Source organism: Carex rostrata, chromosome 8 (genome assembly GCF_964058835.1).
Source record: "Carex rostrata chromosome 8, lpCarRost1.2, whole genome shotgun sequence".
NCBI classification, from domain to species: domain Eukaryota; kingdom Viridiplantae; phylum Streptophyta; class Magnoliopsida; order Poales; family Cyperaceae; genus Carex; species Carex rostrata.
This window is the reverse complement of record NC_135925.1, coordinates 6,142,787-6,170,271: the sequence shown is the minus strand read 5'-3', so window position 1 is coordinate 6,170,271 and position 27,485 is coordinate 6,142,787. Positions and strand designations below refer to the sequence as shown.

The following is a 27,485-nucleotide window of genomic DNA, read 5'->3' as shown; positions in this document are numbered from 1 at the left end:
AGGAGGGTTCAAATGCACCCAAATTTTTGTGCACCCAAATGCACCCTATCTTTAAAAAACAATTTCTCCGTTTTCAAAGTCCGAATAGTCAATCCGAACCGTTAGATGTGATCTATATATTAAGATGTGCTTAGAGACCAAATTTTACATTTTTTGGAATTTGTTTACTATTTATTAAGCCACTTTGAAAATCGCTGATTTTACATTTTCTGGACCATTGGATCAGCGATTTTGAAAGTGGTTTAATAAATAGTAAAAAAATTCCAAAAAATGTAAAATTTGGTATCCAAGCACATCTTAATATATAGATCCCATTTAATGGTTCGGATTGACTATTCGAACTTTGAAAACGGAGAAAAAGGGTTTTAAAGATAGGGTGCATTTGGGTGCACAAAAGTTTGGGTGCATTTGAACCCTCCTCTAGCTAAATAAGTCCTTCATATTTATTAATATATATAATTCCCTTATTTTCAATAATAATAAAAAATATCCTGCTATTCTAATATTTTCCATATTAGTACCATATTCTTTTTAAATTTTGACATACAGCAAGTGAAAATGCTCTATTATTATTATTTTTTTTTTTTTTTTAAATTTCTTAGTGTAACACAGGTAGGACAGTTGTCATACCCTGTGCTACAGTAGATCCGCCCCTGTATGTTAGGATGAAGCTGAATAGTTCAAATAATGCAATTTAAAATTCAACGATTCCGTCGACATAGTGATAAGATAAGATATATTTGATGATGCATTAACAATTGTGATACTTGAAATTATGTCGCTCAATCCAAAAATCAATTAGCTTGTTATCCAAATCCACAATAAATCATGAAGATAGGTTTGAATTATTCTAAGTAGTTAACATAATCAAAATGAATCAAGCGCCAATTTAAAACATGGATTTAGAATAGAAATACCTTCTAGAACCAACCATGATCCAAAGGATTTGAATCTAATCCAGATATTAATTAACACTATATTTGATGCAATCTCGGTCTTGAATTTTGACTCTGTTAATTAATGATGGATTTTAAAAACAGTTTAGTAAAATTAAAAACAAAGAGTGTTAAATAGCAAAAACGAAAATCTCTCAAAAAACATATTATTATTCAAAAATATATATTTAATTTTAAAATCTACACTATCACTCAAACTCAAATTCGAAAACTGTCAAAATTTCCGATCATGGTCTCATGGACTTTCTGTCCGCAAATTAATTTTCCGGTCTTAAAAATTGAATTTTAGTTCCAGCGGGTCAATACGTCAGAGTCAGACTTATTATAAGAAGGCACGTGTACGTGGTAGGAATTTTTTTTTTGTTTCTTATAATACATATCCGCTGCCACATTGTTATTTGTTAGAATAATCATTTTAGTATCCGCACTACAGTAATTATGTCAAAGTACCACACTTAAAAAAATAATATATTCATCATTTCTCTATGGTCCTACTAATTATATAGTTTCATTTTTACAATCTCCGCACTCGTTCTCGCGTTAACCTTTTCTCTAACAAAAATAGTTGACTTCATAGGAATAAATACTTCAATGCATAGATATAAATACTTTTAGTACTTAAATATTAATACTTTCAGTGTCGTATGTAAAAAATACTTAGATGTGTATATCTTCGTAGTTATAAAATACTTTCAGTGTCATATGTAAAAAATATTTAGATATGTATATCTTCGTAGTTATAAATACTTAGAAGATAAGATATTAATACTTTGATGCGTGACTTGTTGTGATTATCCTTTTTTGAGTTTTCCAATCATCCTCGCGCCAGTCTTCTTCTAACAAAAATAGTTGACATCATGCGTATAAATACTTCAATGTATAAGTATAAATACTTTCAATACTTAGATATTAATACTTCCAGTGTCACATGTAAAATATACTTGCAAGTATAGGTACAAATACTTGTACGGCAATGTATAAATACTTGCGTGACGACGAGTCTGAAAGTACGTCATCATGAATCTCATTTTTATGCATGCCTCTATTGAATAAATACGTGTGATATTCATATAATGAGTAGAGTAGACTACCGAAATTTTTATGAATATCCAAAAGAAATATTAAATTTCAGAATCTACAACTTGTTCGATAAGATTTCGAAAACTGCCTAAATCGCAATTTTTTTTTTTTTTGCAGAAAGTGAGCCTAAAATCGCAAATTTATTTTGCGGTTTTAGTTTTGGAATTCCAAAACCACAATTCTTTTTGCGGTTTAAAGTTTTTTTAAATAAATTTGTGATTTTAGGCTGACCTTCTGCAAAAAAAATTTGCAGTTTGGATATATTTCGAAATTTTGTCGATTGGAGTGTAGATTCTAAAATTTAACATTTTTCTTGGATATTAATAAAAATTTCGGATAGAACTAGGGTGTTCCTAAATTAATACAGATTTGAAAAAATAATCTACGTATTGTTTAACAACAAATATGGGTCAATTATGTATATTATTTCTAAAATGATTATGCTGTATTAACATGGGTCAATTATGGATATTATAATCATTTTAGAAATAATACTGAATACCAAAAAAAAATCAATTCAAGCACTTTATGTAGAATTTTTTAGTTAAAGTTGGAACATTTGACTTGTTCAAACAGGAGTCAAACAAGTATCGTCTCCAATACTTGTAAAGATTCCCTTCACTTTACGGTTTGAGATTTACTCTCAGCCACTTTGAGATTCGGACCATACATGGAGCAGTTTTATTTGCGCTTTGAGATTAGGTAAAGTTAAAATAACGGTTCGGATCCACTAATTATAAAAGATCCCCTTTAATGGTACCGGGGAGGATGTGAATTCACAAGATTCTCTATTCAAGTACCGTGGAAATATAATAATATTAAGGGACACATTTACAAATTTGTGACAACAAATTTAAGTTTGATAATGTCTCCGCGCGAAACTTCTAGTATCCAGAGACAAAGAGGAGAAAAAGAGGAAAAAGCAACTAAAACCGAAGTAGTTTCGTGTAAGCTTCAATCCTTTCGTTCAAAACGCGGATTTGGTGGATCGCCTTATGGAGAGGATTTCTCAAACGTTGCAGGGTCTAATTTCGCGAGTAGCATCGGAATCGTTGGATCTAATTAATGGTATTATGTCAAGGTAAGATTTACCATTTCTACCAAATTTTCTTTGTTTTTTTTTCCCAAGTACATTTGCCTAACCACTAAAACCTCACAATTAGTTACAAACCCTGGAGTTTGCTATTTTTTTCTTCTTAAAGTTCAGTTTGCCTAATAGTTAGGTCATCAAATTTTGTGTTTTTGAAGATAAAAATGGTGAACTTAATGAGGCAAATGCTGTGTGGTAATGTACGTGCTGTGGATCTGATATAACCCTTTCCAGATCATTGTAAATCAAGTGCTGCCCAAAGCTACCATAGCAAACACAAGGACTAGTTATTAATTTGCAATTATTTCTTTTATTTTTTATTTTTTTTATATAAATTTGTACCTACTTGAATCGTGTCCGTCCCAGTATGCTTTGATTTATCTCAAATTAACTGGTAATCCATTACTTTACAGTGAGCCGATAAGAAGGCCTAGTCAAATAGTGTGCAGTGGTTGTAGAAGTCTTCTTATTTTCCCGGCCGGGGCCCCCACTGTGCTATGTGGAGCATGTAACACAGTCATGACAGTATATCCTCAAGGTAACTTAGAAGTGAATATATCTTATAAGGTCTCCGGACTGGGATTTGAATCTAAATTCAACAAATGAAATTTTTAGGTGGAGGCATGGATCAGATTGTTTGTGCCGGCTGCCGAACTCCGCTAATGTACAATCGCGGCGCGACAAGTGTTCAGTGTGCTTGCTGTCAGACTGTAACCTCTGTTGCTACAGGTACCACACAACTAGGTCAAAATATGTTTTTTTTTTACTTTGCTTGAAGGTTGTATTACTATTCTATCTGAATGTTGATTGAAATTGTTAGAGTACGAATTCAATCAACTTCTAAGTCTGGTTTATTATCTAGATAAAAATCATTCCAAAACATTGTCAGAGAGTTGAGAAATCCATAATGTCGAACTAAACCTTAAATAACGATGGTGCCAACCAATTGGTCACAAGAGAAAATGAATCACAAGTAGATAACAATTTGGTCTGATCATTTAGTTACACTATGGTTATAGTTCAGATCTCAATTAGGTTAGAAAAATCGGAACTTTGTGACTGCCTATTCTCCATTCTAAACTCCCCACTCAAGTTCTTGAACCAATTTTGTAAAATCATTGATTATTGATAATCAGCCTAGCATCAACTCCTCATTGTTTCCTTAGTAAAGAGAATTTTTAAACTGAACAAAAATGGAGCTATATAATATCCAAAAAGGACCTAGGTGTGACTTTCATGTTACTAGCCTCTGGCAACTGAGCTTTGCAAAGATTACTTCTTTCATTCATATCTTGCACATAAACTTAAGGTCAATCAGTAAATAGCACAACTGTTCAAAATGACCAAAGTTTGGACTTTTCTGTAATAATCTGATTTTTACCATAGAGAAACTGGAAAACTTAATTTTCCCTTTATATTAATGTTTTGGTGCAGAAAACAACGCTCTTGTGAATTGTGGCCAGTGCAACACTACCTTGATGTTCCCTCATGGGGCCCAGTCCGTCAGATGCTCCAGATGCAACTATATCACAAACATCACCGTATTTCTTTTACCTCTCAATTGTTTTTTTTTGTTTTTTTTTTGTAATCTTTCTAAAATCATACTATCTCGTTGTCCTTGCAAAACCAATGATTGTGCTCAGCTGATGTGGCGAGCTTCGAAGGATGGCTGTGTAATTTCGATCTATATGTAACCCCAATGAACTTCTCAATTGTGCACCTTTTGCTTATGATCTGATTAAAATGCTGTCTGCTTTTTACCAATTCACTATTTGCTTATGATCCGATTTAACTGTTTGTCAGTTTCTAGCCTCTCATTAATCAACAGTACTCAACTCAATCTGGTGTGATTTTACCATCGATTATCTTGCTAAGCACTAAAAAAGATTCAAATAAGATGAAACAAAAAGATGGAAAGCATTTCATTTAACTGTTGCGCAAACTTTCCACCATATAAGCACTGAAATCATAGTGCCAGGAGACTAATTAAAATGGTTCCAATATCAATTTACATGTGTTTACTCTTTTTGTACAGTCTGGAGCAGGCTTAACTCCAATTGCAGGCCCAAGACCTACAGATATTACACAAGGACCACCGACAACTACACAAGTATGTCTAGTGCAAAATAGGTTTATTTGACTTCTAGTAGTAAATTTTCTCTGGGCTTCCTGTTATTTCAGATAAAAACCTAATAAATGTTAGTAACTTGAGATTTTTTATTCTTCTGGTTTGGAAGTTTGACTCAAGGTAGACACCTGGCTATGTTTGGATGCACTGAGAATAGCGAGAATAGCGTTGTTCTGATCCATCCAAACATACTCAATTGCTATTCGGAACAGCGAGAATAGCGCTGTTATGCTATTCCTACAAAAAGTCGGAATAGCAATTGGTGCTCTCTCAAATGTTCAATTCCTCCATTGCTATTCTAAATGTTCAATCCAAAAAACATTTTCGCTATTCCGAATAGCACCACATCAACACTATTTTCACACTCTTCTAAAAATCACTATTCTTATCTACTATTCTCAAATAGTAGTTATTCTAGCTATTCTAGAGTGCATTTAAACGTAAACATCTCTAAAACAAAAAGTATCTGACTGTAGTGATTATGTACATAGCTGTTGAATCTGTAGTCATTGCCTTTGGCTTTTTATAACCTTTGTTTATTTAATTTTTTTTGTTAGGCATCACCACAAACCAACAACGTGACAGTTGTTGTGGAAAACCCCATGACTGTGGATGGAGATGGCAAATTGGTAATTCTTCTTCTTGTTTTTCCTCAGGCTAATTGACAGTATTCTATAATGTTGCTTATGCGTTCTCTCAAGCTGGAATTTACATGAAAATCTTTGCATCGCCAGCTGCAAAACTAGTGTTTTCCGTGCACTGTTCTTGAATTCCATTGAATTTGCCAGATAAAATAAAATTCTATAAAGTTTATAAAGGTATAAAGCATGTCTATCTACAAATAGTGAGAAACTTTTGTTTTATTATGCAGGTGAGCAACGTTGCAGTAGGAATAACCTCTGGTAAAAAATAATTTTTGCCCTCGCTGTTCTTCTCATGAAATGATGGTGTGACTCTCTCTACATCATTCTGAAAGAATCTCGTGATTCTTTTGTAAATAAAAGTTTTCTCTGATTTACTTTTTTTTGTATTTCATTGCATTTAATATGATGTGCCACATCTTCTTGGTGTGTTATCGCTGGATTGGAGAATGGTGGGTCATCTAGGAAAGGATAGTTTTCTCATTCTATATCATTTATTTGTAAACTTGGTTATCTTTTTGTGTATAGTAATTTGGTTTAAATCAAAGAAGATTACCTTTTAACAGAAATCGAGAAATGGAGTTCTCTAGCATGAAAGAATGTATATCTTTTTTAGCCAGGAATTTTCAACAATCACGGAATAACAAAATAAGAATTTTGGAAGCAATAAAATCATGTTAAAAAAAATTATGGTTTTATTAAAGAGTCCGGCTAGTATGACATTGGTATCATATGATACATTAACTTCAAAATTGATTGAATAGACTTTAAACGATTAATCTAAATTGTTTAATCAAATTTACTTTATGATTGATGTGTTTACATGTAAATTTTTTATATTTTCGAATTATTTCAGTATCAAATCAAGCGGTAAAAATGTTGAAAAATGAATGTATTAAAATTAACTTAAAAACCCACTCATTTGACCGCTTGACTTGATACTAAATAAAATTTAAAATTTATAAATTTGCATGAAAACAAACACACAACTAATGAAGTAAATTGGTTTGAATTCACCGTTTGAAGTCGATTTGATAGATTTTGAAGTTAGTGCTAGACTTAATGACACTAATGTTATACTAGCCATACTCAATTATCTATTATAATGTGTTTTCTGAACTGCCATATGAGTTCTTATTACTTTCCTATAACAATATGGAATAAACATCTTTTCACTAAATCTTGAGGATTGCACATCTTTGCTTGAAATAATAATTATAAATTAAAAGCCTAACATGTGAGTAATGAGAAATTTGGGCCTGCTTCCCTTCGTCGGCCATGGAATTTGGAAAAATATTAGAATACTTTTGACGCCCAATACGACGCAGTTCATATGAAAAATGCTCTTTTGTTCCCAAGTAAAAGTCGAAAATTCTAAGAATTTTACTCTCTTACATGCCAACACATCATTTTATATTTAAGAAATAAATTGTTCTGGTTTTGTCTATTTAACCTTCTTAAATTTATCAACCATGAAAGAAACAGTTAGTTACCACTCTTGCAACTTTGCAAGCAAGCATATCATTTTATATTTTAAAATTGCTGGCTTTGGCTATTTAAAATTTAATTTTGAATTATTATTCACTGTTGTTATTAAAAGATTAAGAGATTATTACGCCACCCGCTGCTGGAATTTTTTTTTCTCAACAGGCGTGAAGAAAAATAAAATAAAAAGGGGGATCTCAGATGTGTAGTTTTCGTCTGTAGATCAGACGGTTTGTGATGGACCCCAAGTCGATCACGTGTACACAGATTATCTTCACAGATCAGCGATATTGGGGTGAGAGAGGCTCGAACTCTCGACCTCAGGATAACTCATTTAAAGCTATGAGACCTACGCGCTAGCCAACTGCGCCACCACCCCTTTTGTGATTATTCTTACATTTTAAGCTATTTGACCGATAGTCAGTCTACTCCCTCTTCCCTACTTTTCTATCAATTAATGCTTGATCTGAATCCTTTCCGAGATGACTGATTATAATTTTTAAATCAATAATTTAGGGTTACATTCAATTTTATGACATGTTTTTTCGATATCTAAAAGGATATTTTCGCATTAATAAATTAAAAATTGTAAATATATTTTAAATAGAGCTACTATTAAATTTTGGTTAATTTAAACTAGATTAGCACAAATTTGAATGGCATCTTTTTTTATAATGAAAATATAAAATATTGATTAAATTCTATACATATATTTTAAAGAAATTACACGTAAAAGCTGAATGTATGTTGTAAGTTGTACTGTCATTTCTTTATTTAAGAAATCCTTATTTACTTCAAAAGATTATCTCTTCGCAATTTCAATTAATTTGATGTGCACGTTTAAATTGCGGTATAATTTATTTCAATAATTTATCATAGGTTAAAAGTTGCACTTATTTTGCAATCATATGTTTTTTTTTCTTATTCATATTTTGTTCCAACTACCAACTTTAGATTTACACAAACACGTTTTGAGTTGACTGCCAAAATTTAAATTTACATGTGCTAACAATTATGTATAATAGATCATTTGCATGCAGCAATTTAATTTTAAATGTGATAATTTCAATAATTAAAATTTGCATACAGCAAATTTAAAAAGAAATAAATATTTCTTTTAAAATGCTAAAACTATGTATAATAGAGAGCGACATAATTAGTTGAGTGAGAATCTTTATAGAGTAATGCAAAATAGTTGTATCAATTTAAAATTTTCATTACATCTGAGGTGTATGAACCCACATTTAAATGAAACAGAGAAGCAGAATGCATGACTCTAACGATTGAGATAAACAAGAAAAGAGAAGCATATCAAAGCGATTGCTAGTAAAAATGCTATAGCATGACTAAGAAATTTTGAGATCTAACCACTTTTATGAAGTATAATTATAATTATAAATGAGTAAGGCTTAGGTGCTAAGAATAGCATAAAGTCTTTCGTGCTATTACCTCAAAAACATATCGTATAAATTTCAAACGATGAATCCAAACCATTAAAACCGATGTATGAACGCATCAATAACAAAGTACATCAGTTTTAACTGTTTGAATTTATCATTTGAAGTTTATACGATAGGTTTTTAAAAGTAATAGCACGGAAGACCTTACGCTATATATAGCATCTAATCCTTACTCAATATAAATATAAATATGATGTTTTAACACTTCAATTCAAACTGGTCGCTCGACATAGGGTTGATTGCAAATCATAATTTATCTGGGGATTACTTTTACTTTTGGTTGTATTAGCAATTTAGCATTTGTTATACAAGATTGTCTATACTCTAATTAAATAAACAACTGTAATGAAAAATAATCAATATTTTACATATTCAAGATGTTCGTTTATTTCAACTACACCAGCACTTCTCTATGCCCGGGCAAAACAGACATCAGCCCTTAACATTTAGTCAGTTTGAGGCGGGACAGATTGACAGCAACACTGTCGCGCTTCAAAATGCATGAAAGAAATATCCATCAGTACGTTTAAAACAAATAAAATTAAATATGCAAATGGCAACAACAACAACGGTGTCGTGGTGTAGTTGGTTATCACGTCAGTCTAACACACTGAAGGTCTCCGGTTCGAACCCGGGCGACGCCATTTCAAATTAGAACCTTTTTTTCTGAATTAAAATATGAGCCTTTTAAATTGAAGTCAAGTTTTCTGGTGATTTTTCTAGGCTTATTTGGGCCGACCTTTGCTTTTTCTATCATATCCTCCTCTTTCATTGCGGTATCGGGTATTCTGATCTACTGAGAATTCTTAACACATTACCAGGCCTTTATCTCGCCTGCATCCATATTTTTCCAGTATTTATGGCATGATGATTTAGGCCCAAAAGTCTCTGTCTGCCCCAAATTTTTGCCTATTGACTATTGTCCACCGAGTGTCAATATGTACACACAAAATCAGCAAACTCGGGATGTATTTTGACAAACATTTGAACTATTTTGTACAAGGGATTGGAAACGAAATGACCTTCACTGAATTCTTTTTTAAGAGAACAGTAAACCATCTACAGTTTCCTTAAAAGCTCATTTGCCATTTGATTAACTTTTCTTCTTCTTCTTGATATAAAATAATAGAAGATGTTAGCTACATTTCTTGATATAAAAAAACTTACAAGGCAGTGCTCTATAACGAACTGCAAAACAGAAAGGGACGAGAAGTAAAAAAGGATAGATGCAGAAAATTTCACCTTCTCTGGATGCACTTCAAATCAGAAGTTAACGAAATCACTAAATTTATACAAGAAACTCACCTATGCTCCCTTTCAAAATTTTCGATTTCTAAAAACAAGTATCAATCGTCGGTCAAATGCGGTCATACTCGCGCTTCCTTCCCTTTCTTTTAATGAAAGCGTTTATGGAGCCCAGCCTATCTGTAGTTAGATTCCTGCAAGTGGTCCCAATGTGGTGTGCTTCCACGTGTAGCTTTGTAGACTGTAGACAGTACTATTGAAGCTTGATATCTCATTTTCTCTGTTTCTCTCATATGCACAGTTGCACACACATACACGACACAAAAACAGAACACTATTTTCATCATTTATGAAAATGTCTGTAAAAAGAACCTGGACTGAATTTTATCAGGCTGCTAAATTTTTTTCTTAAATGCCAATCAGTTTTGGTGATTTTCTCCTCTCCATTACTATCCAAAATGAAGACTTCCAGTTCCGGAGCTCCATTAGTATCCAATTAGTTTTTTTATTACCTTAAATCTTCTATGATCTGTAGAGTTACTTGTGAAAATTAAGAAGACAATTTGAGTACAGTATACATAAAACCCACAAAAAAAATACTGCTTTTCTAAACCAAAAAAGCCAGCTGAGACAAATCATTGGTTTCCATACTTTATTTCCATACTTTTTGAAAAAAAAAAAATCATTGGTTTTTGTTTTACTTTTCCCGGTAAGTGGGGGCATCAAATCATTTTTCTTTCACAAAAGAAAAAAAAAAAAAAAAAAAAACACATTCGAGGCATACTCATTAGCGGGAATTTTTTATTGGTAGTAATTAATAAAAAAGAAGAGAGAGAAACAGAAATAGTACAGCTATTTTTTTATGGATAGTAAGATCGGTACTGTTCATACCGATCCTAACTTTTTTTTTTTAAAGTTAAGATCGGTACTATTCATACTGATCTAAACTTTTTTTTTTAACTTAGGATCAGTACTGTTTATACCGATCTAAACTTTTTTTTTTTGCAAAGTTTGGATCGGTACTTTAAAATAGATCAAAGTTAGGATTGATACTGTTTATAACGATCCTATCTTTTTTTTTTTGCAACTTAAAAAAAAAAATTAGAATCGGTATGAACAGTAACAATCTTACTACCCATATAAAAACAGCTGTACTCTTTCTGTTTCCCTCTCTTCTTTTCTATTAATTACTACCAATAAAAAATTCCCCACATTAGCAACTTCATCTCCTCTCACTTTTTCTTTTCTTTTTATTAAAATAACCTCTCAAATCTCAAATTATGAATAAAGGATATTGACTTCATACAACGACAAATTATATATTTTTTTTTTCATTTTAACTGTATAACATATGTAAGAATTAGTTTTTGGTTTAGTAGCAAAGACACATAATCTTTATGTTAGAGGTTATGAGTTCGAAATCTGAATTAAAAAAATTATTTATTATAATAACAAGAGTATTAAATAGTCAGGTGGCTTGACCTCCAACCTTTACTCAAAAACAAAATGTATAATATATGTGTTGTATGAAATCAAAATAATACTGTCAATATCTTTATTACAGATTACATACCACTGGATATATCTGCATTGAGATTTTCATCATTCATCCTGATACATACAATCTATACAAGTCTGTCCAAAACTATCTTAATATGAGGTAAGATATAATTTCGAGGATTTTGACATTTTGCACGTCTCTTTCCTAATTTTTCCTACAAAATTATCTTAATATACTTACGTGTCGAATGGGTATATGTCCATATTCTCTCATTATCAGGCATCAATGAATATGGTCGCCCATAAGTTAATCGATACTCGATAATGATCACCGACAAAACGATCAATATATGGGTCAAGAAGTACACTTATGGTTCAAAAGCAGAGAGCTTATTTCATTATAAAAATGTATAACAAAACAAAGGAAGCTCAATTTTTATTTAAAAACAAAATCAAATTATCGGAAGGAAACAAGATTAATTTTTTTTTTTTTCTGATCCCATAAAATGATTCTAATGGTTTGGTCCAGTAATTTCTGTAAGTTGCGTCTTCATCACAGAAAGTTTGAAAACTTATGAAACTAAATTATTAATTTGGTTCGAACTGTGAAATATGTAGATCCTCTCCTCTCCTTTTTTCTCTCTCTTTCATCCGGACCCTCATTAATAAGAGGACAATTAATGAGACCAAACTAATAATTAAGTTCCATTAATTTTTTCACACCGTGTAGTTGTTTAGTGTTAGAAATGTGAAAATAAATGACACCGAATTTGCTTATCACAGAAAAAATAACAGTCAATATTTTTTGCGATAGTTGGATTTTTTTATAATTTCAAAAAATAATAATAATGTGGATTGCTGCTGCACCAAGATGGGCTGTACCATGTACAATGATAAGAGTTTGATATTTTTCTTTTCTGGTGATGATTGTTAAAAATATATTTATTATTAATTAACATTTTGAGGATTCTTAAAGGGGATCAACTTAGAGCTATGTATATTGTATAGGTGGGGATTGCGGTCCCTTGAATTTGACACTGTTTAATGCCTAGAAGAGGAAGAGGAGATGCATGCAACTAGTAGTTGTACTTATCTCATTTCATTTTCACAGAATTATTTTTTGCTTGAACAGGGACTGGATCCAATTCCAATCTTCTCTGATGCTGACTCAAAAACGGTCCCCCCCCCCCCCCCCCCCCCCCCCCCCCCCCGCTCTAGCACTGTATGTGTAGATGTACTTCAGTGGCTTACACACAAAATCTAGCTCTTGTTCTTCACTTGGAAGCAAATCTGCTCATTTTCTTGAGAAAAGGAGGATCCTCCTATTTTCCATCCGAACCGTTTAAAATCGATCAAACGGCTTCAATTATTATTTTTCTTTTATATCAATATAATATATTAAAACGAATCAGATGTAATTGAAGCCGTTTGATCGATTTTGAACGGTTCGGATTGGAGAATAAGAGAGTCATCCTTTTTCTCAAGAAAAGGAACAGATTTCATTCCATAGCAAGTAGGCAACATGATTCTCTTTAGGTTGTAGCTCAAAGCTGATTTTAAGTAAAAACTGAAATTTTGTGAACCAAGTGCCTAATTTCGATCAAAATCTTAATTAAAAAAATAAAGATGACTAATTAAATTCAAATATTGAGTATGGTTTTTAGCAGTGTTCTAAATAGCACGCTATAATGTTTTCAGATCTTAAAAGCTATATCGCTATCAGCTGTTTTCAACACTATAGCTATTTTTTATTCTTTCCGCTATAACGCTATAATCACTGTTTATATTCTTGATTTTTAAGAAACTAAGATAAAATCTATCTTTTAAAATTATACATGCATGGAATGGTTCATATATGTTGCATTGATTGCCACAAAGCAAGACCACAAATGTTCCATTAGCACAAAGTACCATTTTTTTCATGTAATGGGAATGGAGCATAGATCATCTGAACTCTGAAGCACTGCAAAATTGCAGCGCAGCTTACACTTTATTTGACCTTTTAGGAAAGTTTCAAGTTACTTGCAGTTTCTTTTTCCAACCCACAAAGTTTTGGAATTTTATTCCAAATTTATTCTGTCTCGATTGGGTTACAACACTGTTTATGATCTCAATTTCAACTATATAAAGATTTTTTATTCAGATTTCGAATATGTAACTTCTTGTATAAAGATTAATTTTTTGTTGTTAGATCGAAGATTAGTTCTTACAAGATGCACACTAGAATCTTAAACAAATGATTAAATAAGAATAAATAAATATGAGTAAGTTAGAATTTCAAGTAACTATACAATAATAATTAATAATCATTTGTCACCTATGTTAAATATATGATGTTGTTATTATATTACTATAAATAAAGAAGAATAGATTTCAATCATCCTCCATTTTTTCCTACAAAATTTGTATTGTTGTACATATTCTAGATAAAAATGATACAAACATGTTTATTTGAATCCTTTAATGTTACAAAATTTATAAAGACAACCCCCATTCGGTTCTAAAAAATAAAAATAGTTAGTGTTATACATTCATTTATATATACATTGATTTTTATAATTTAATATTGTGTTTTTGTCTGACCGATTGAAATAATATTGATAATCAGGGTGGAATATTTAAAAAATGTTACTAAAAAAAGAGAGAAAAATAAAAGCCTGAATTTAAATATCTATAAATATTTTTTCATTCGAATTTCGAACTCTCGAGGATCTCCTACTCGAAAAATATTATCTAATTTATTACTAGACTAAAAAGTTATTATTTCACATAAAAACATTGTGCACCTTTGTTTGCTGCTACTATTAAATAAATCAATCTGGTTGGTAACCAAGGTTACATCATGAATACAAATTTAATTAGAGAAAACAATATTATGCAAATGATTAGAAGGATCCAGAAAAATAATTAAAGCAGACAAGCTTTGCTCGGTTGTTCCAACTTCCAACAAAGAAAAAGAAGGATAACACTGATACTGAGTACTGACAAAAGGCCATGTTACCAGTGGGTCCCCCACACCTAGCAAGGCCATTGGTCTCGTTCAGGCCTCTTAACATCATGAAACAGAGGAAAAACAACAAAAGCAAAGGGGTCTTGGATGCTCTGTTTTTTTTTAAAAAAAAAATTTGATGGATGCTCTGCTTGGCTATTGCCAATTGTTTTAAACTATTCCCAAATATTTGGAAAACTTTCAAGCTTGAACATATAGGAATATAGGAGATGTCCCCACTTTAGTCATGAAGTGTTTAGTTACCTTTGTGATTTTAATTTTTTAATTATAATATATGAAAATTTAATTGAATTTTTTTAAGTCTTTATATAGTTCAGTCCTCCTTATAAGATGCTAAATATGTATTTGTAGCTTGATGGTTATAATTTCAATTTTGGATTCAAATTTCACAAACCACATATTATACATTTTACATTTTAATTTCTCAATCTAAATTTTTCAGTTCTGCTCCTGCAAAGGTGGTGTTACTGTGTGTGCACTCGTTAAAATTTTGTTAATTTAAAGTTTGTCCATGGATACGAATAATTCCCTATCAAAATATTGTTTTCCTTTAGCTATTTGTCAGTTTAATTAGGTTAACTAATCCATATTAAACATAATATTAGTACTTTAAATTTGGTTTAAAAAAATTATCATATTTCTTCATGCCTTTCACTGATAAAAAAACTAGAACCAACGGACATAATTCCTTTACAATTAATGATTGATTCAATAATTTTTTTTATGATATGACATGTCTTTGGGGCCTTACAGCTCAACCATCTTGTTTATGGAGTGTCAATATAAATCTTGATTAAGATAAATCTAATTAAACTAAGATTAGTAAATTTTAATATTTCGTAATTATTTAAGTTCTCATAAATTTAAATAAACATAAGTTTTACGGGCGTACTTACAATAGAAAAAAGACGCAAAAATCTATTTATTTTCCAAAAGAAGTACTATGATAAATCAAAAGCAATATTATTTTCCAAAATAACATATTTCAATCTCAAAAATCATAAAATAAAATTTTTTAATAACGTCTCAAATGATGTTTTCCATCATTTTTTTTTATTAATTCCTCACGAAAAAAAACAAAGAGGAAAACGAAAGCAGGATTGTAGCTAGGGGAAGTGACAAACAAAAGATATGGATAACAATTTATAAAAAGAAGTTGGAAAAACCAAAAGAGAGGATTGGCCACCGTTAGATTACGATTCTCTGATTGTGGGATCCACGTCGAAAACACTCTCAGCCACAAGGTTTTCCAGGTTGGTTGCCTTCTGCCGACTTTTTAATTTGTAGCATATGGAAAAATATATTTTTTATAAATAACACGATTTTTGTGAAAATTCGGATTCAAGAATAAACAGGCTTCACTAGAGGTAAGGGTGCAAACGCCGAGATTTTTATTTTTACCCAAAAAAATATATATTTTATTATAAATAATCACGGTTTAGCCAAATTTATAAAAATGTCCAAACTGCACAGAATATTTGCGGTCCGGATTTAAAATTATGGACCATATAAAATATTTGCGGTACTTTTTTTTTTTGGATTTAAAATTTCAGACCGTATAGAATATTTGCGGTCCAAATTTTTTTTTTTTGCTTTTTTCAAATGGCCGAGGCAATTTTTGAGTGATGATATCTCACGATCTGTTTAGAGATTTTGTATGAAACTTCATAGTCTTGTTCTACGATGTCAATACTACATGTTGGTCAATTTTCATTATTTTTGAAGATGTTTTTCTGTGTTAACCAAAGATGCAAAGTTGAACTCAGAAGCACTCCTTTAGCAGTTCGGGCAATTTTTGAGTGATAATATCTCACGATCTGTTTAAAGATTTTGTATGAAAATTCACAGTCTTGTTCTACGATGTCAATACTACATGTCAGTCAATTTTCATGATTTTTGAAGATATTTTCCTATGTTAACCAGAGATGCAAAGTTGGACTCAGAAGCACTCCTTCAGCAGTTCGGGCAATTTTTGAGTGATGATATCTCACGATCTGTTTGAAGAGTTTGTATGAAACTTCACAGTCTTGTTCTACGATATCAATACTACATGTCGGTAAATTATCATGATTTTTCAAGATGTTTTTCTATGATAACCAGAGATACAAAGTTGGACTCAAAAGCACTCCTTCAGCAGTTCGGGCAATTTTTGAGTGATGATATCTCACGATCTGTTTGAAGAGTTTGTATGAAACTTCACAGTCTTGTTCTACGATGTCAATACTACATGTCGGTAAATTATCATGATTTTTCAAGATGTTTTTCTATGATAACCATAGATACAAAGTTGGACTCAGAAGCACTCCTTCAGCAGTTCGGGCAATTTTTGGGAGATGATATCTCACGATCTGTTTGGATATTTTAAATAAAACTTCACAGTCTTGTTCTACAATGTCAAGAATACATGTCGGTCAATTTTCATGATTTTTAAAGATGTTTTCCTATGTAAACCAGAGATGCAAAATTGGACTCAGAAGCACTCCTTTAGCAGTTTGGACATTTTAGTGATGATATCTCACGATCTGTTTGGAGATTTTGTATGAAACCTTAAAGTCTTGTTCTAGAATGTCAAGACTACATGTTAGTCAATTTTTATGATTTTTGAAGATGTTTTGCTATGTTAACCAGAGTTGCAAAGTTGGACTCAGAAGCACTCCTTGAGCAGTTCGGGCAATTTTTGAGTCTTGACATCGTAGAACAAGACTGTGAAGTTTTATTTAAAATCTCCAAACAGATCGTGAGATATCATCTCCCAAAAATTGCCCGAACTGCTGAAGGAGTGCTTCTGAGTTCAACTTTGCATCTCTGATTAACATAGGAAAACATCTTCAAAAATTATGAAAATTGACTAACATGTAGTCTTGACATCGTAGAACAAGACTGTGAAGTTTCATACAAAATCTCCAAACAGATTGTGAGATATCATCACTCAAAAATTGCCCGAACTGCTGAAGGAGTGCTTCTGAGTCTAACTTTGCATCTCTGGTTAACATAGGAAAACATCTTAAAAAATTATGAAAATTGACCGACATATAGTCTTGACATCGTAGAACAAGACTGTGAAGTTTCATACAAAATCTCTAAACAGATCATGAGATATCATCACTCAAAAATTGCCTCGGCCATTTGAAAAAAAAAAATTCGAACCGCAAATATTTTATACGGTCCGAAATTTTAAATCCAAAAAAAAACCGGACCGCAAATTTTCTGTGCGATTTGGGCATTTTTATAAATTTTGTTAAACTGTGGTTATTTATAATAAAATATAAATTTTTTAGGTAAAAATAAAAATCTCGGGTGCAAACGGATCGGATACAGATTGGATAAAAATCATATCTATATCCGCTTTTATTTTCCGGATAAGGATACATATCAGATATTAGACGGATACAGATACGGATAAGATATTAAACAGATACGGATATGAATATCCACCTTTTATAATAATGAATTATGTAAATTTTTTTCATAATATATATTAAACTATATCATATATATCTAGAGGAGGGTTCAAATGCCTCCATTTTTTGTGCCTCCACCATGTCTTCATTTTTTAAAACTTTATTAACTCAAAATTTAAAACTTAACGGTCAAAATAAAATCGTTAGATGTAATCTATCTTATTTTCTCTATGTACTCATAAAAAATTATCACATTTTAATTTTGTTTTTATGTGAATCAATGAGTTCAAAAATCAACGTCTAGAAATCATCCAAATTAGTACGTTTTTTATAAGCTCTTGATGACAACCAAAATAAAATTGAAATGTCATAATGTTTTACACATCCATAGATAAAATGATATAAATCATATCTAATGGTTTTATTTTGACTTTTAAGTTTTAATTATCTGTATCCGACTATTAGATAAAAATGGAGGCATTTGAACCCTCATATATCTAATAGTCGGATACAGATAATTAAAATTTAAAACCATACCCGTATCTGTATTTGCACTGATATTTAAATATCAGATATTCGTATCTAATTTTTGAATACGGTCAGATAATATCTCATATAACTAGAGGGGAAAACACAGATTATTTCTGAGTAAAACGCACATTAAGTCCGCATTTCTCATAGAATATGATTTTTCATAAAAATCATTGCTACTTTTTTGAAATTTTATTTTTAAATGCTACAAATGAAAATTTTGGTTGTTTATGTTCCAGGAGCACATCTTGCATAGGACCACTAATTTTGAGTTTTCTGTAGTCCGATGACATGCATGCAAGAATGTTCTAAGCTTAAGTCATGACTTAAATTAATTTATATGAAGAAGTAAGATGTTTTGATATAATATACGACTATTTATCAGAGGGAAAAATAAATAGAAGAGAGATATTACTTGATAAATTTTAACAATTTTTTTTTATAAAATTCAGGATTATAAACATGATTTATATTATTCACATATTATATTTTGTAAAATATAATAAAATTAATGAAATATAGATATTAGTATGATTTTACTTTATAACATGTGGATAATATTAATCACCACCAAACAGTCTGAAAATATTTATATTAAAATGACTTAAAACACTTGAATCACCAGTTCACCACCAAATACTTCATATTATTAATTTTTAAGCTAAGGGCTGTAGGCTGTAGCAAACAACACGAGGCCTTTCAGAACTTATTAGTTTATATATTATTGTCATTTGTCAATGTTATCAATATGGACTATAATATAGAATATTTATGTTTCAGTTTATTACATCTAGGCATTATACTTCCCAAAAGGGGAAGTGCAAGACCCTGAATTAGCTAATGAACAATGATGGAGATTCTTTTATCAATACTTTATGGGGTTGCTCAGAAAGTGACTAGAAAAATTGGAGCATGCATGACACATGAATGCATGATCATGACTTAAGCTTTATAAAAGACTTTAAATTATTAGGCCTAATCAACAACAAACATCTCAGGATCTCAGCAAGATAATGTTCTTTTTTTTTTCAAATTGTGCTTACAAATGAACTGACTGGATAACTTAATTTAGTTATTTTATTTAAAGGAATGTCTTTGTAGGACCTAGCTGCAACTTCGTTGTTACATTAATTAGGACACAAAGGATCTCATTGGGACACAAATAAGGAAGTCCTAATTAATGTACATTCATATTTACATCTAAAAAATTAAAAATTAAAAATTAAAGTCAAAGATTTTTGTCATATTATAATCCCTCGTAATTAAAATTGCAATCACTATCATTGAAATTGATCATGTGTTAAATTTTAACATACTTTGGATCTCCTTTGATCATACTTTGGAATAATTAAAATATTTAAATCGTTTTATTGGCTAAACAACCTTTACATAAACTTTGATACTTATCCATCTAAACGATAGAGTCACGAAAGGTATCAACAGATGTACCATAGTGAAATTGACACTAGAATTCTTCACTAAAAAGAAAAGGAGGCATGTGGCATGTGGGACATTTCTATGACGGCTTGCAACAGTGAACAAGTTAACACTGAATTGAATACGGAGCATAATTCCAGCCTGGGAAAGCAGTGCTCACATAATTTGACCTGTTTTTGTTCTTCTGTTTTCATTGCTGCAGACTTGCAGTGCCAGTATGGCTTTATTTGGATCTACAATTTTTGTTGAGAAGACTAGAATTTCTAGGTGATTGTGATGTTAAAGGGAGACAGAAATATTTATATATAAAATTGTCATGTCATGCATCACGCCATCATGATAACTGGACAATACTGATTATTCATTTTTTCTCTTTCATAAAATTATACCATAAACTTGGAAGGTAATTTAATCATTGAATGCTGCTGCTTGGTACCAAACTCAGACCAGCTGTGAGCTGGCACGACTGCAGCCCAGTGTACCAGTACCAGTATCAAACTGGTGCAGTTTCTTGTAGTTGTACCAACCTTCTGTTCCCCTTACATATCCTCTATGAGCTTTAATTATGCTCTCTTCAAAGAAAAAAAGAGAGCTTTGGTTGTGGCCTAAAGCTAAGGAGGCCTAAATTGGTTATTCCAACTTAGGCCGGTCTAAATTATTTATGTTTGGTTGAGGCCTAAAGTTAAATCATAGCTTAAACTATTTCTTATTTTGTTAGAGTTGGTGGAGGACTAAAGTTTTAAAAATCTAAATTGATTAATTATTTATAATAAGATACTAATTATATAATATTAATATATCAATAATACTTGTAATATATTATATATTACTATAAAATTTATTTAATATATTAACAATATAAATATTAATTATATATTAATAATAATTATTAATAATAATAAATTAATTGTATAATTATAAATTAATAATAATTACTAATTATATAATCTTATTAAAATAATAATTTAATATATTAACAATATAAAATATTAATTATATAATTATATATTAATAATAATTATTAATAATAAGATACTAATTATACAATATTAATATATCAATAACAACTATAATATATTATAATATTATTATAATAATAATTTACTATATTAAGAATATTAATTATTAATAATAAGATACTAATTATATGATATTAACATATTAATAACAACTATAATATATTGTAATATTATTATAATAATTATTTAATTTATTAACAGTATAACATATTAATTATATAATTACATATTAATAATAATTATGAATAAGAAAATATTAATTATATAATATTAATATATTATTATATTATTATAATAATTATTTAATATATTAACAATATAGGGTATTAATTATATATTAATAATTATTATTAATAATAAGATACTAATTATATAATATTAATATATTAATAATAACTATAAAATATTATAATAATTATTTCATATATTAACAATATAACATATTAATTATATAGTTATATATCGTTAATAAGATACTAATTACACAGTATTAATATATTAACAATATAACATAATAATTATATAATTATTTATTAATAATAATTATATAATTATTTATTAATAATAATTATTAATAAAAGGATATTAATTATATAATATTATTATAATAATTATTTAATATATTAACAATATAAGATATTAATTATATAATTATATACTAATAATAATTATTAACAATAATATACTAATTATATACAAATAAAATATTATTATAATCGTTCAAGTTAGACCACAAAGTGGAATAAAAATTAAACCACCATGTGAGGTGGCTTAATTTAGGCCGGCCTAAAGATCGGCTTATGCCATCTTAAGCCGGCTCATTTAAGGCACGTTTGGTGGAATAACGAGACCTAAACTCCTTATTCCACCATTTAGGCGACAACCAAACATGGTGTTTATGCTTTCACATGCGTAAATCTTCCACATCTAGGAAAATGCAAATGAGACTGTAAGGATGATGGAAATTTGCTATTGAGAGCATGGCAACAACATAATCAATATCGAATTTATTGGGATAAAAAATAACATTATATTTTTTCACTATCATTATGATGAATTTTATGTTTAGTTTAATAAAATTTAAATTATGTGGTCTTAATTAATAACTTCATTCTTATATGTATCAAATGGATAAAAAGTTTGATAAAGGTTTATTAATGATTATTATCTTTTTTGAATCGATTTAAAGTAATATTAATTTCGTATGAATTAAATTTCCAAAATAAGATAACCATCTACTTATTTTGCTTGTGTTTCAAAAGAAGAATGCTAACAATATATACCTTCCCTGAATATAAAAGAATTTTTTTAAAAGGAAATAACCTTTTAAAAGGAGTACCAATATATACTAATCTGACCAAACAAACCTTCTTTAAATATAACAGAAAATTTTTAAAGCTCTCATATTTTAGTTTTATTCGTAGGATGTACAATGAATTAGATGTGATAAAAGCTGGACGTGCGATAGAAACACCACAAAAGAAATAACAAAACCATCAATTGATAAATAAGAAATGGATCCCACATGAAGAGCTCTCAGCCTAACAAATCTTAGAAGCTTAAACATTAGCCTCAGCCTCTTAATTACACACTAAGCCTCTTAATTACACTTAGGGACTAAAAAATAACATTAAAATTGGTGCAGTAATTTATAAAATTAGCCTTGAGATGATTTATATATATTGAGTTGATCCGAGTCAACCTGTCAAAGTCTTAGAAAGGAAAGGATAAGAAATGCCCAGCTCATTGGCTTTTGAAAGAGAGGCATCTCTTGTATTGTTTTGGAGATCTGAAGTTGTTTCTTTCTGTCAAAAAAATTGCCACTTCGGTAAATTGGATGAGATATGTGATAGAGAGAAACGGTGTCCGATCTGAACAAAATACAAAAAAGTATGCGTCAGACACTTGAAACAAATGCCGGTTCCAGAAATTTATATTGTTTGTCGTTTTCTCTACACGAAACAAAATCATAGGTTTAATTTTAGTGTACTACTGATAAGATTGACAAGGCTCGAAGTCCCACCATCACTACTTGTGCCATTGGGATTTACAAATCCATAGTTGAAAATGTCAATAAGTTTCCATTCACATAAATATATAACAAAGTGATGTCGGCATAGTTTAGTTTTAGTATATCCTGTTACTGAACTGACTGGTATGGTATAGAGTACATTATGGTCATGGCTTGATAAAAGGATATTGCTAATCACAATGCTAAAACTACTATCAAAATCACTATAACAAGTAAAGAGTTGCCAGATAGTCCTCACCGTTTAGTTATTTCTTTTCGGTGTCAGTTGAAAATTCTCTAGAACTTGGCAAGATGAAACTGCTAGGTGGGCCTGACACCTGAATTGACTGTGTTATATGTGATCCAGAAGCATTAGAATTGGCAACCTACACAAGCACAGAGTGATTGGTATTTTAGTTAATGCAAAAACTCAAGTATCACAGTAACTATCATTAGGAAACAACCTTAAAAAAATTATTTGAAACAAGAAAAAGAAAAATAATACTTTTGCAGATACGAAACTGTACAAGATTTTTGCAATTTTTGAAGGTATCTAGAAATATGACGAACCTGAGAAGCTTGTTGCCCTCTTTGATGCGCAATGTGAAAATTCTGCATCTGGGCATGAAAATTAGAGGCTGGATTTAATGTGGGGGTCACAAATTGGGGTAAATGATTTGGCACAGGGTTTAATGTGGCAAGAGAAGGGTTGATGAAGGCTACTCTTGGCATTTGAACAAGACCTTGCATCTGAGGCATGTTGGCCGGGTTAACAGGTCCCATACATGCCATTAATGGATTCACACCTGGATACATCATGGGAGGCATCCCACTTCCCATCCACATAATCTGTTGGTTAACAATAATTTCAGTTAAATATATAGGAAGAAGCTGAAGTTTTGAATACTTGTTGAAATTGAAAATTGTCGAACCTGAACTTGCATTTGTAGGGATTTTAAGTATTCTATTGCTTCATCTAGTATTGATGCCTTGTCGGTCTAAAAGAAAACTGAAACAAATAAGCACATGATTGTAGATTTTAATTGATATATTCTCAGTAGTTAGAAGTTACTTTGTTGCAATGAGGAATGAGTTCTTGCAAAGCTCGCATCTTTTCATTAATTCTGTCCCTTCTTCTCTAAAGGGGATAAAAACACAAACAGAAAAGATCAGTAAGTTCCATTTAATCGAGCTTATTACAAATTTGTTTTTTAAATTATAGAAAATAGAAAGAATCATTTCAATTCAACTTATTTAATTCAAATTGTAGTATTAAACATGACCATCTACTAATGTCTAGCAAATGAGATTTTTAAAGCATAACTGACATAAACTTTTTATTCAAAAAAGGAAGAAAATGTTATTTATGTTTAAATTAATCTCATTTAAAATCACCTTAGTGAAAGCTTTTAATTTTCTAAAGAGAAAATATTACAAAACTATCTCACTCTTTCAGAGAGGTTATGCACTTCAGCTGCTCTGCTTCGTCTTTTAGATGTTCTTTTGTTGACAGCTTTACTTGGGTTCACTGCTTCATTGTCATCAGCATCCTAGAATTTTATTAGCTTAAGTGATTTGTTTATAAAGGAAATTAATGTCATGTCTAACCCCTGAAAAATGTGAACTAACTTGCATGCCTCGTAATTAGAAATATAAAAACAATCTCACATACTTGCCAATAATTTTTGAAGTGATGTAAAATACTACTACTCACTTTCACAGTACACGAACATGAATTGTTGCAAGAATTAGAAAAAGAGAGAATACCTCACTATGGCTTTCAGAACCCTCTCCTTCTTTCATCTTTTCCTTCCGCTTGCTATCATTTGCATTTAGGTTCCCAATTTTTCCAAAATTACCACCGGAACCACCAGATGATGATGTGGCGGTCATCTCATTGGTGCTTGTGTTCATCCGCTCAGATGAAATCCTTGTTGTCTCTGTATCCTCTGCGAACCACAGTGGCCCTCGCTCGACTGTGGCTTGTTCTGGGTTACTTGTGCAAATATTTGAACCCAATTTAGAAGACTCTCCCAATTCAGAATGAATGTTACGTAGGATTTCCTTTGACTTTTCAATCGGCCTCGAAAAGTTGGAGAAATTCGTGTAATTCATAAGATTTGTGGGGCCCGCATTCTCTACACCTGAATTGCCTCCTATGGTGGTGTTGAAGTTTGGTATTTCAGAGAAGTATTCCTGGAACAGGTCTTTTTCGAGGGAATCCTCAAAAAACCATGACGGGCTCTCTTCTTGGGTTTGATGAGCCTGGTTGGTGGGACCTGACCCATTCGATTCCAATCGCATGTCGGGTTCATTTTGGGGTTTTCTGCTGCCTTGGGTTTGTTTCACCAAGCTCCCATTTTGCCATAGTAGTTCCAAGATCTCATTATCCAGCCTAAAAAACAAATAAAACCGTAAAATAGTTACAAATTTAAAAAAATGATAAGTTGGTTTAATTTTTTACCCTGATGATAGTCAAATATGATTTATAGTCCAACAAGATATCAGAAAAATTCTGTGATGACCAATTACTATATAAAAAAATAAAAAAAAATCTGAAATTAACCAACATCAACCCATCTTATTTTTTTGTAGGGTGACAATAAAAAAATTAACAATTTGAAGAGTGTTTATCAGAGATAAACTAACCTGGCAGGTTTCCTTGAATTTGGGGAGCCAAAAGGATCTAAGAACAATCTTGAATTATCCTCCATGCTACTGCAATCAGGAACAAAGTGGTTCATGCCTTATTCTCACAGGCAAATCAGTTATTGTATCTTATAAGAGCGGGAAAAACCAAGTAATTATAATATGATTAGTGCATATTTTTATTTAATTATTCTTATTGTGCATTCAAACATGAGCAATTTTCTGAACACATGTAGAAGAACTTATTTATAGGGTAAAATAATACATAAAAGTATAAGAACTTTTACTTTGCAAAAGTAGCAAGTCCTTGTGCAGTTGTGCTACTTTATAGAGGATGGTTGTGCTATAGTTATTGAAACTAGATTACATAATAATAGAGAGATGCTAATTGAAAAGACACCAATTTCAACATAAATGCACCAAAAAAACATGCATGTAGAATTGCAGATAGGTTAATGTGTACAAAAAAAAAACCTTGGTCCCTTAAAAATAAAAGATGTAAATTATCTTTTATATGATAAACAGAAAAGGTAAGTGCCTAAATGACATATAAAAGTTCAAGCTTCATAACTGAAAAGGCACAAGCAATAAATGTTAGCAAAAGTAGTTAGTTTCCAACAATATCAGCTCACAAAAATGAGAACTCAGGTTAAGAAAAGACAGAGAAACTTTCCCCCTTTTGTGCAGCTCTTTAACACAAACAAGTAAATATTGCAGAAAAAAAAAAAAATCTTGACGTGCAATTTTAAAAAAGACATAGCCCTTAGTGCAAAAAAAAAAAAAAAAAATGGTCCTATCTCTTATAACCACACACACACAAACACACACAAAATATTCACCCAAAATCAAGATAAAAACTCTCAACTAGAGCATCGGTATCTCTCAAATAGAACAAGCGAGCGAAGAACCCAGTTTTTTCACCTAAAAGAAAATTTGGGCGTCTAATTAGATTGAAAATAAATAAATCACATCACTATATTCCAACCTAGAAGAAGCTCCAAATTCTTCGCATGAGCTTCTGAAATCTCAATCCAACAAAGAGCAGCAAACAAAGCGACCTTCAGTAGGTTAATCGATGAAGCTCAGCTCAGACCCCTACTGTGATTCTCTGAAAGGGAAATCGACCGTACCTTGAAAACAGACGCAGCTTTCTCTCTCTCAGCAGCTCTCCTCTCTCTCTTAATCTTTTTTGCAGCGGGCTAATGGGTTTCTATGCCTGATTTGACACACAGTGGGGTGTGCTTGGTTTTATATGCATCCGGATGACGTCACGACAGTATTATGTGATCATTGCTATTTATGTCGTATAATTAATTATAAATTATGTACTTGTGTACTCAGATTTAGAAATAAGATTTGACTCTTTAGGCCCGGATTCTCTGCGGCTCCCTCGTTATAGTAGTCTGAGTTTCAGCCAACAAGTGCGAAACTGCAAACTTCCAAAGATCCGTTCATTTGACACGGCATTATTCGGGATGAATTTAATGGAGATAGAACTTATTTTTGAAAAAGTAAGAACTTATAGGTACGGATATGTACGAGATTGATTATAAAAATACGTTAAAATGAGTGTTTGGTTGTACCGTCAGATTAATTCTTAATTTATTATAAAAATATGTATATCTACTAAATTGTTTCTTAGATTGTACCTCTAAAATATTGATAGAGAAAACAAAATAAATGTATCATACATCTATTTTTTATAGAACAGTAATTTCATTTCTTGGAAAAATAAAATTAAAAAGTTTAAACTATGGATGTATAAATCAATTAGATATATCCGTAAAATTTGGATAAATATTAATTTTATTTTTTTATACATAAAAAATTCGTTTAATCTGA

The 27,485-nt window shown here is 30.8% G+C and overlaps 2 protein-coding genes and 3 non-coding genes across 10 annotated transcripts; 2 read left to right on the top strand and 3 right to left on the bottom strand.

Annotated features, from left to right (window-relative positions):
- The first annotated feature begins 2,916 nt into the window (after positions 1-2,916).
- Positions 2,917-6,251, top strand: LOC144557925 (protein LSD1-like). 2 transcript variants are annotated; one of them, XM_078306588.1, is made up of 7 exons: positions 2,917-3,117; positions 3,540-3,664; positions 3,742-3,870; positions 4,561-4,667; positions 5,162-5,236; positions 5,812-5,883; positions 6,126-6,251. In XM_078306588.1, the coding sequence occupies exons 1-7, from the start codon at positions 3,032-3,034 to the stop codon at positions 6,165-6,167; spliced, it is 636 nt and encodes a 211-aa protein (XP_078162714.1). In that variant the 5' UTR covers positions 2,917-3,031; the 3' UTR covers positions 6,168-6,251. The 2 variants fall into 2 exon arrangements, with proteins under 2 accessions (XP_078162714.1, XP_078162715.1); XM_078306589.1 differs by having other exon boundaries at positions 2,919-3,117; positions 3,742-3,855.
- A 1,322-nt stretch (positions 6,252-7,573) lies between these two features.
- Positions 7,574-7,663, bottom strand: LOC144558894 (small nucleolar RNA snoR114). Its single transcript, XR_013513050.1, has one exon. It is a non-coding gene; the product is annotated as a small nucleolar RNA snoR114 (small nucleolar RNA).
- An 8-nt stretch (positions 7,664-7,671) lies between these two features.
- Positions 7,672-7,759, bottom strand: TRNAM-CAU (transfer RNA methionine (anticodon CAU)). The gene is given in 2 exon segments: positions 7,672-7,707; positions 7,722-7,759. It is a non-coding gene; the product is annotated as a tRNA-Met (tRNA).
- Positions 7,760-9,410: 1,651 nt separating this feature from the next.
- On the top strand, positions 9,411-9,484 carry TRNAV-AAC (transfer RNA valine (anticodon AAC)). Its single transcript has one exon. It is a non-coding gene; the product is annotated as a tRNA-Val (tRNA).
- Positions 9,485-22,461: 12,977 nt separating this feature from the next.
- On the bottom strand, positions 22,462-26,869 carry LOC144558216 (transcription factor PHYTOCHROME INTERACTING FACTOR-LIKE 13-like). Of its 5 annotated transcripts, XM_078307004.1 has the most exons (9): positions 26,629-26,869; positions 25,644-25,712; positions 24,762-25,389; positions 24,443-24,544; positions 24,067-24,132; positions 23,927-23,992; positions 23,565-23,843; positions 23,254-23,380; positions 22,462-22,854 (listed from the first exon to the last, which is right to left on the bottom strand). In XM_078307004.1, exons 2-8 carry the CDS (start codon positions 25,706-25,708, stop codon positions 23,261-23,263), a joined length of 1,326 nt encoding a protein of 441 aa, XP_078163130.1. In that variant the 5' UTR covers positions 25,709-25,712; positions 26,629-26,869; the 3' UTR covers positions 22,462-22,854; positions 23,254-23,260. The 5 variants fall into 5 exon arrangements, with proteins under 5 accessions (XP_078163130.1, XP_078163132.1, XP_078163127.1 ...); XM_078307006.1 differs by lacking the exon at positions 24,067-24,132; XM_078307001.1 differs by lacking the exon at positions 26,629-26,869 and having other exon boundaries at positions 25,644-25,871.
- Positions 26,870-27,485: the final 616 nt, after the last annotated feature.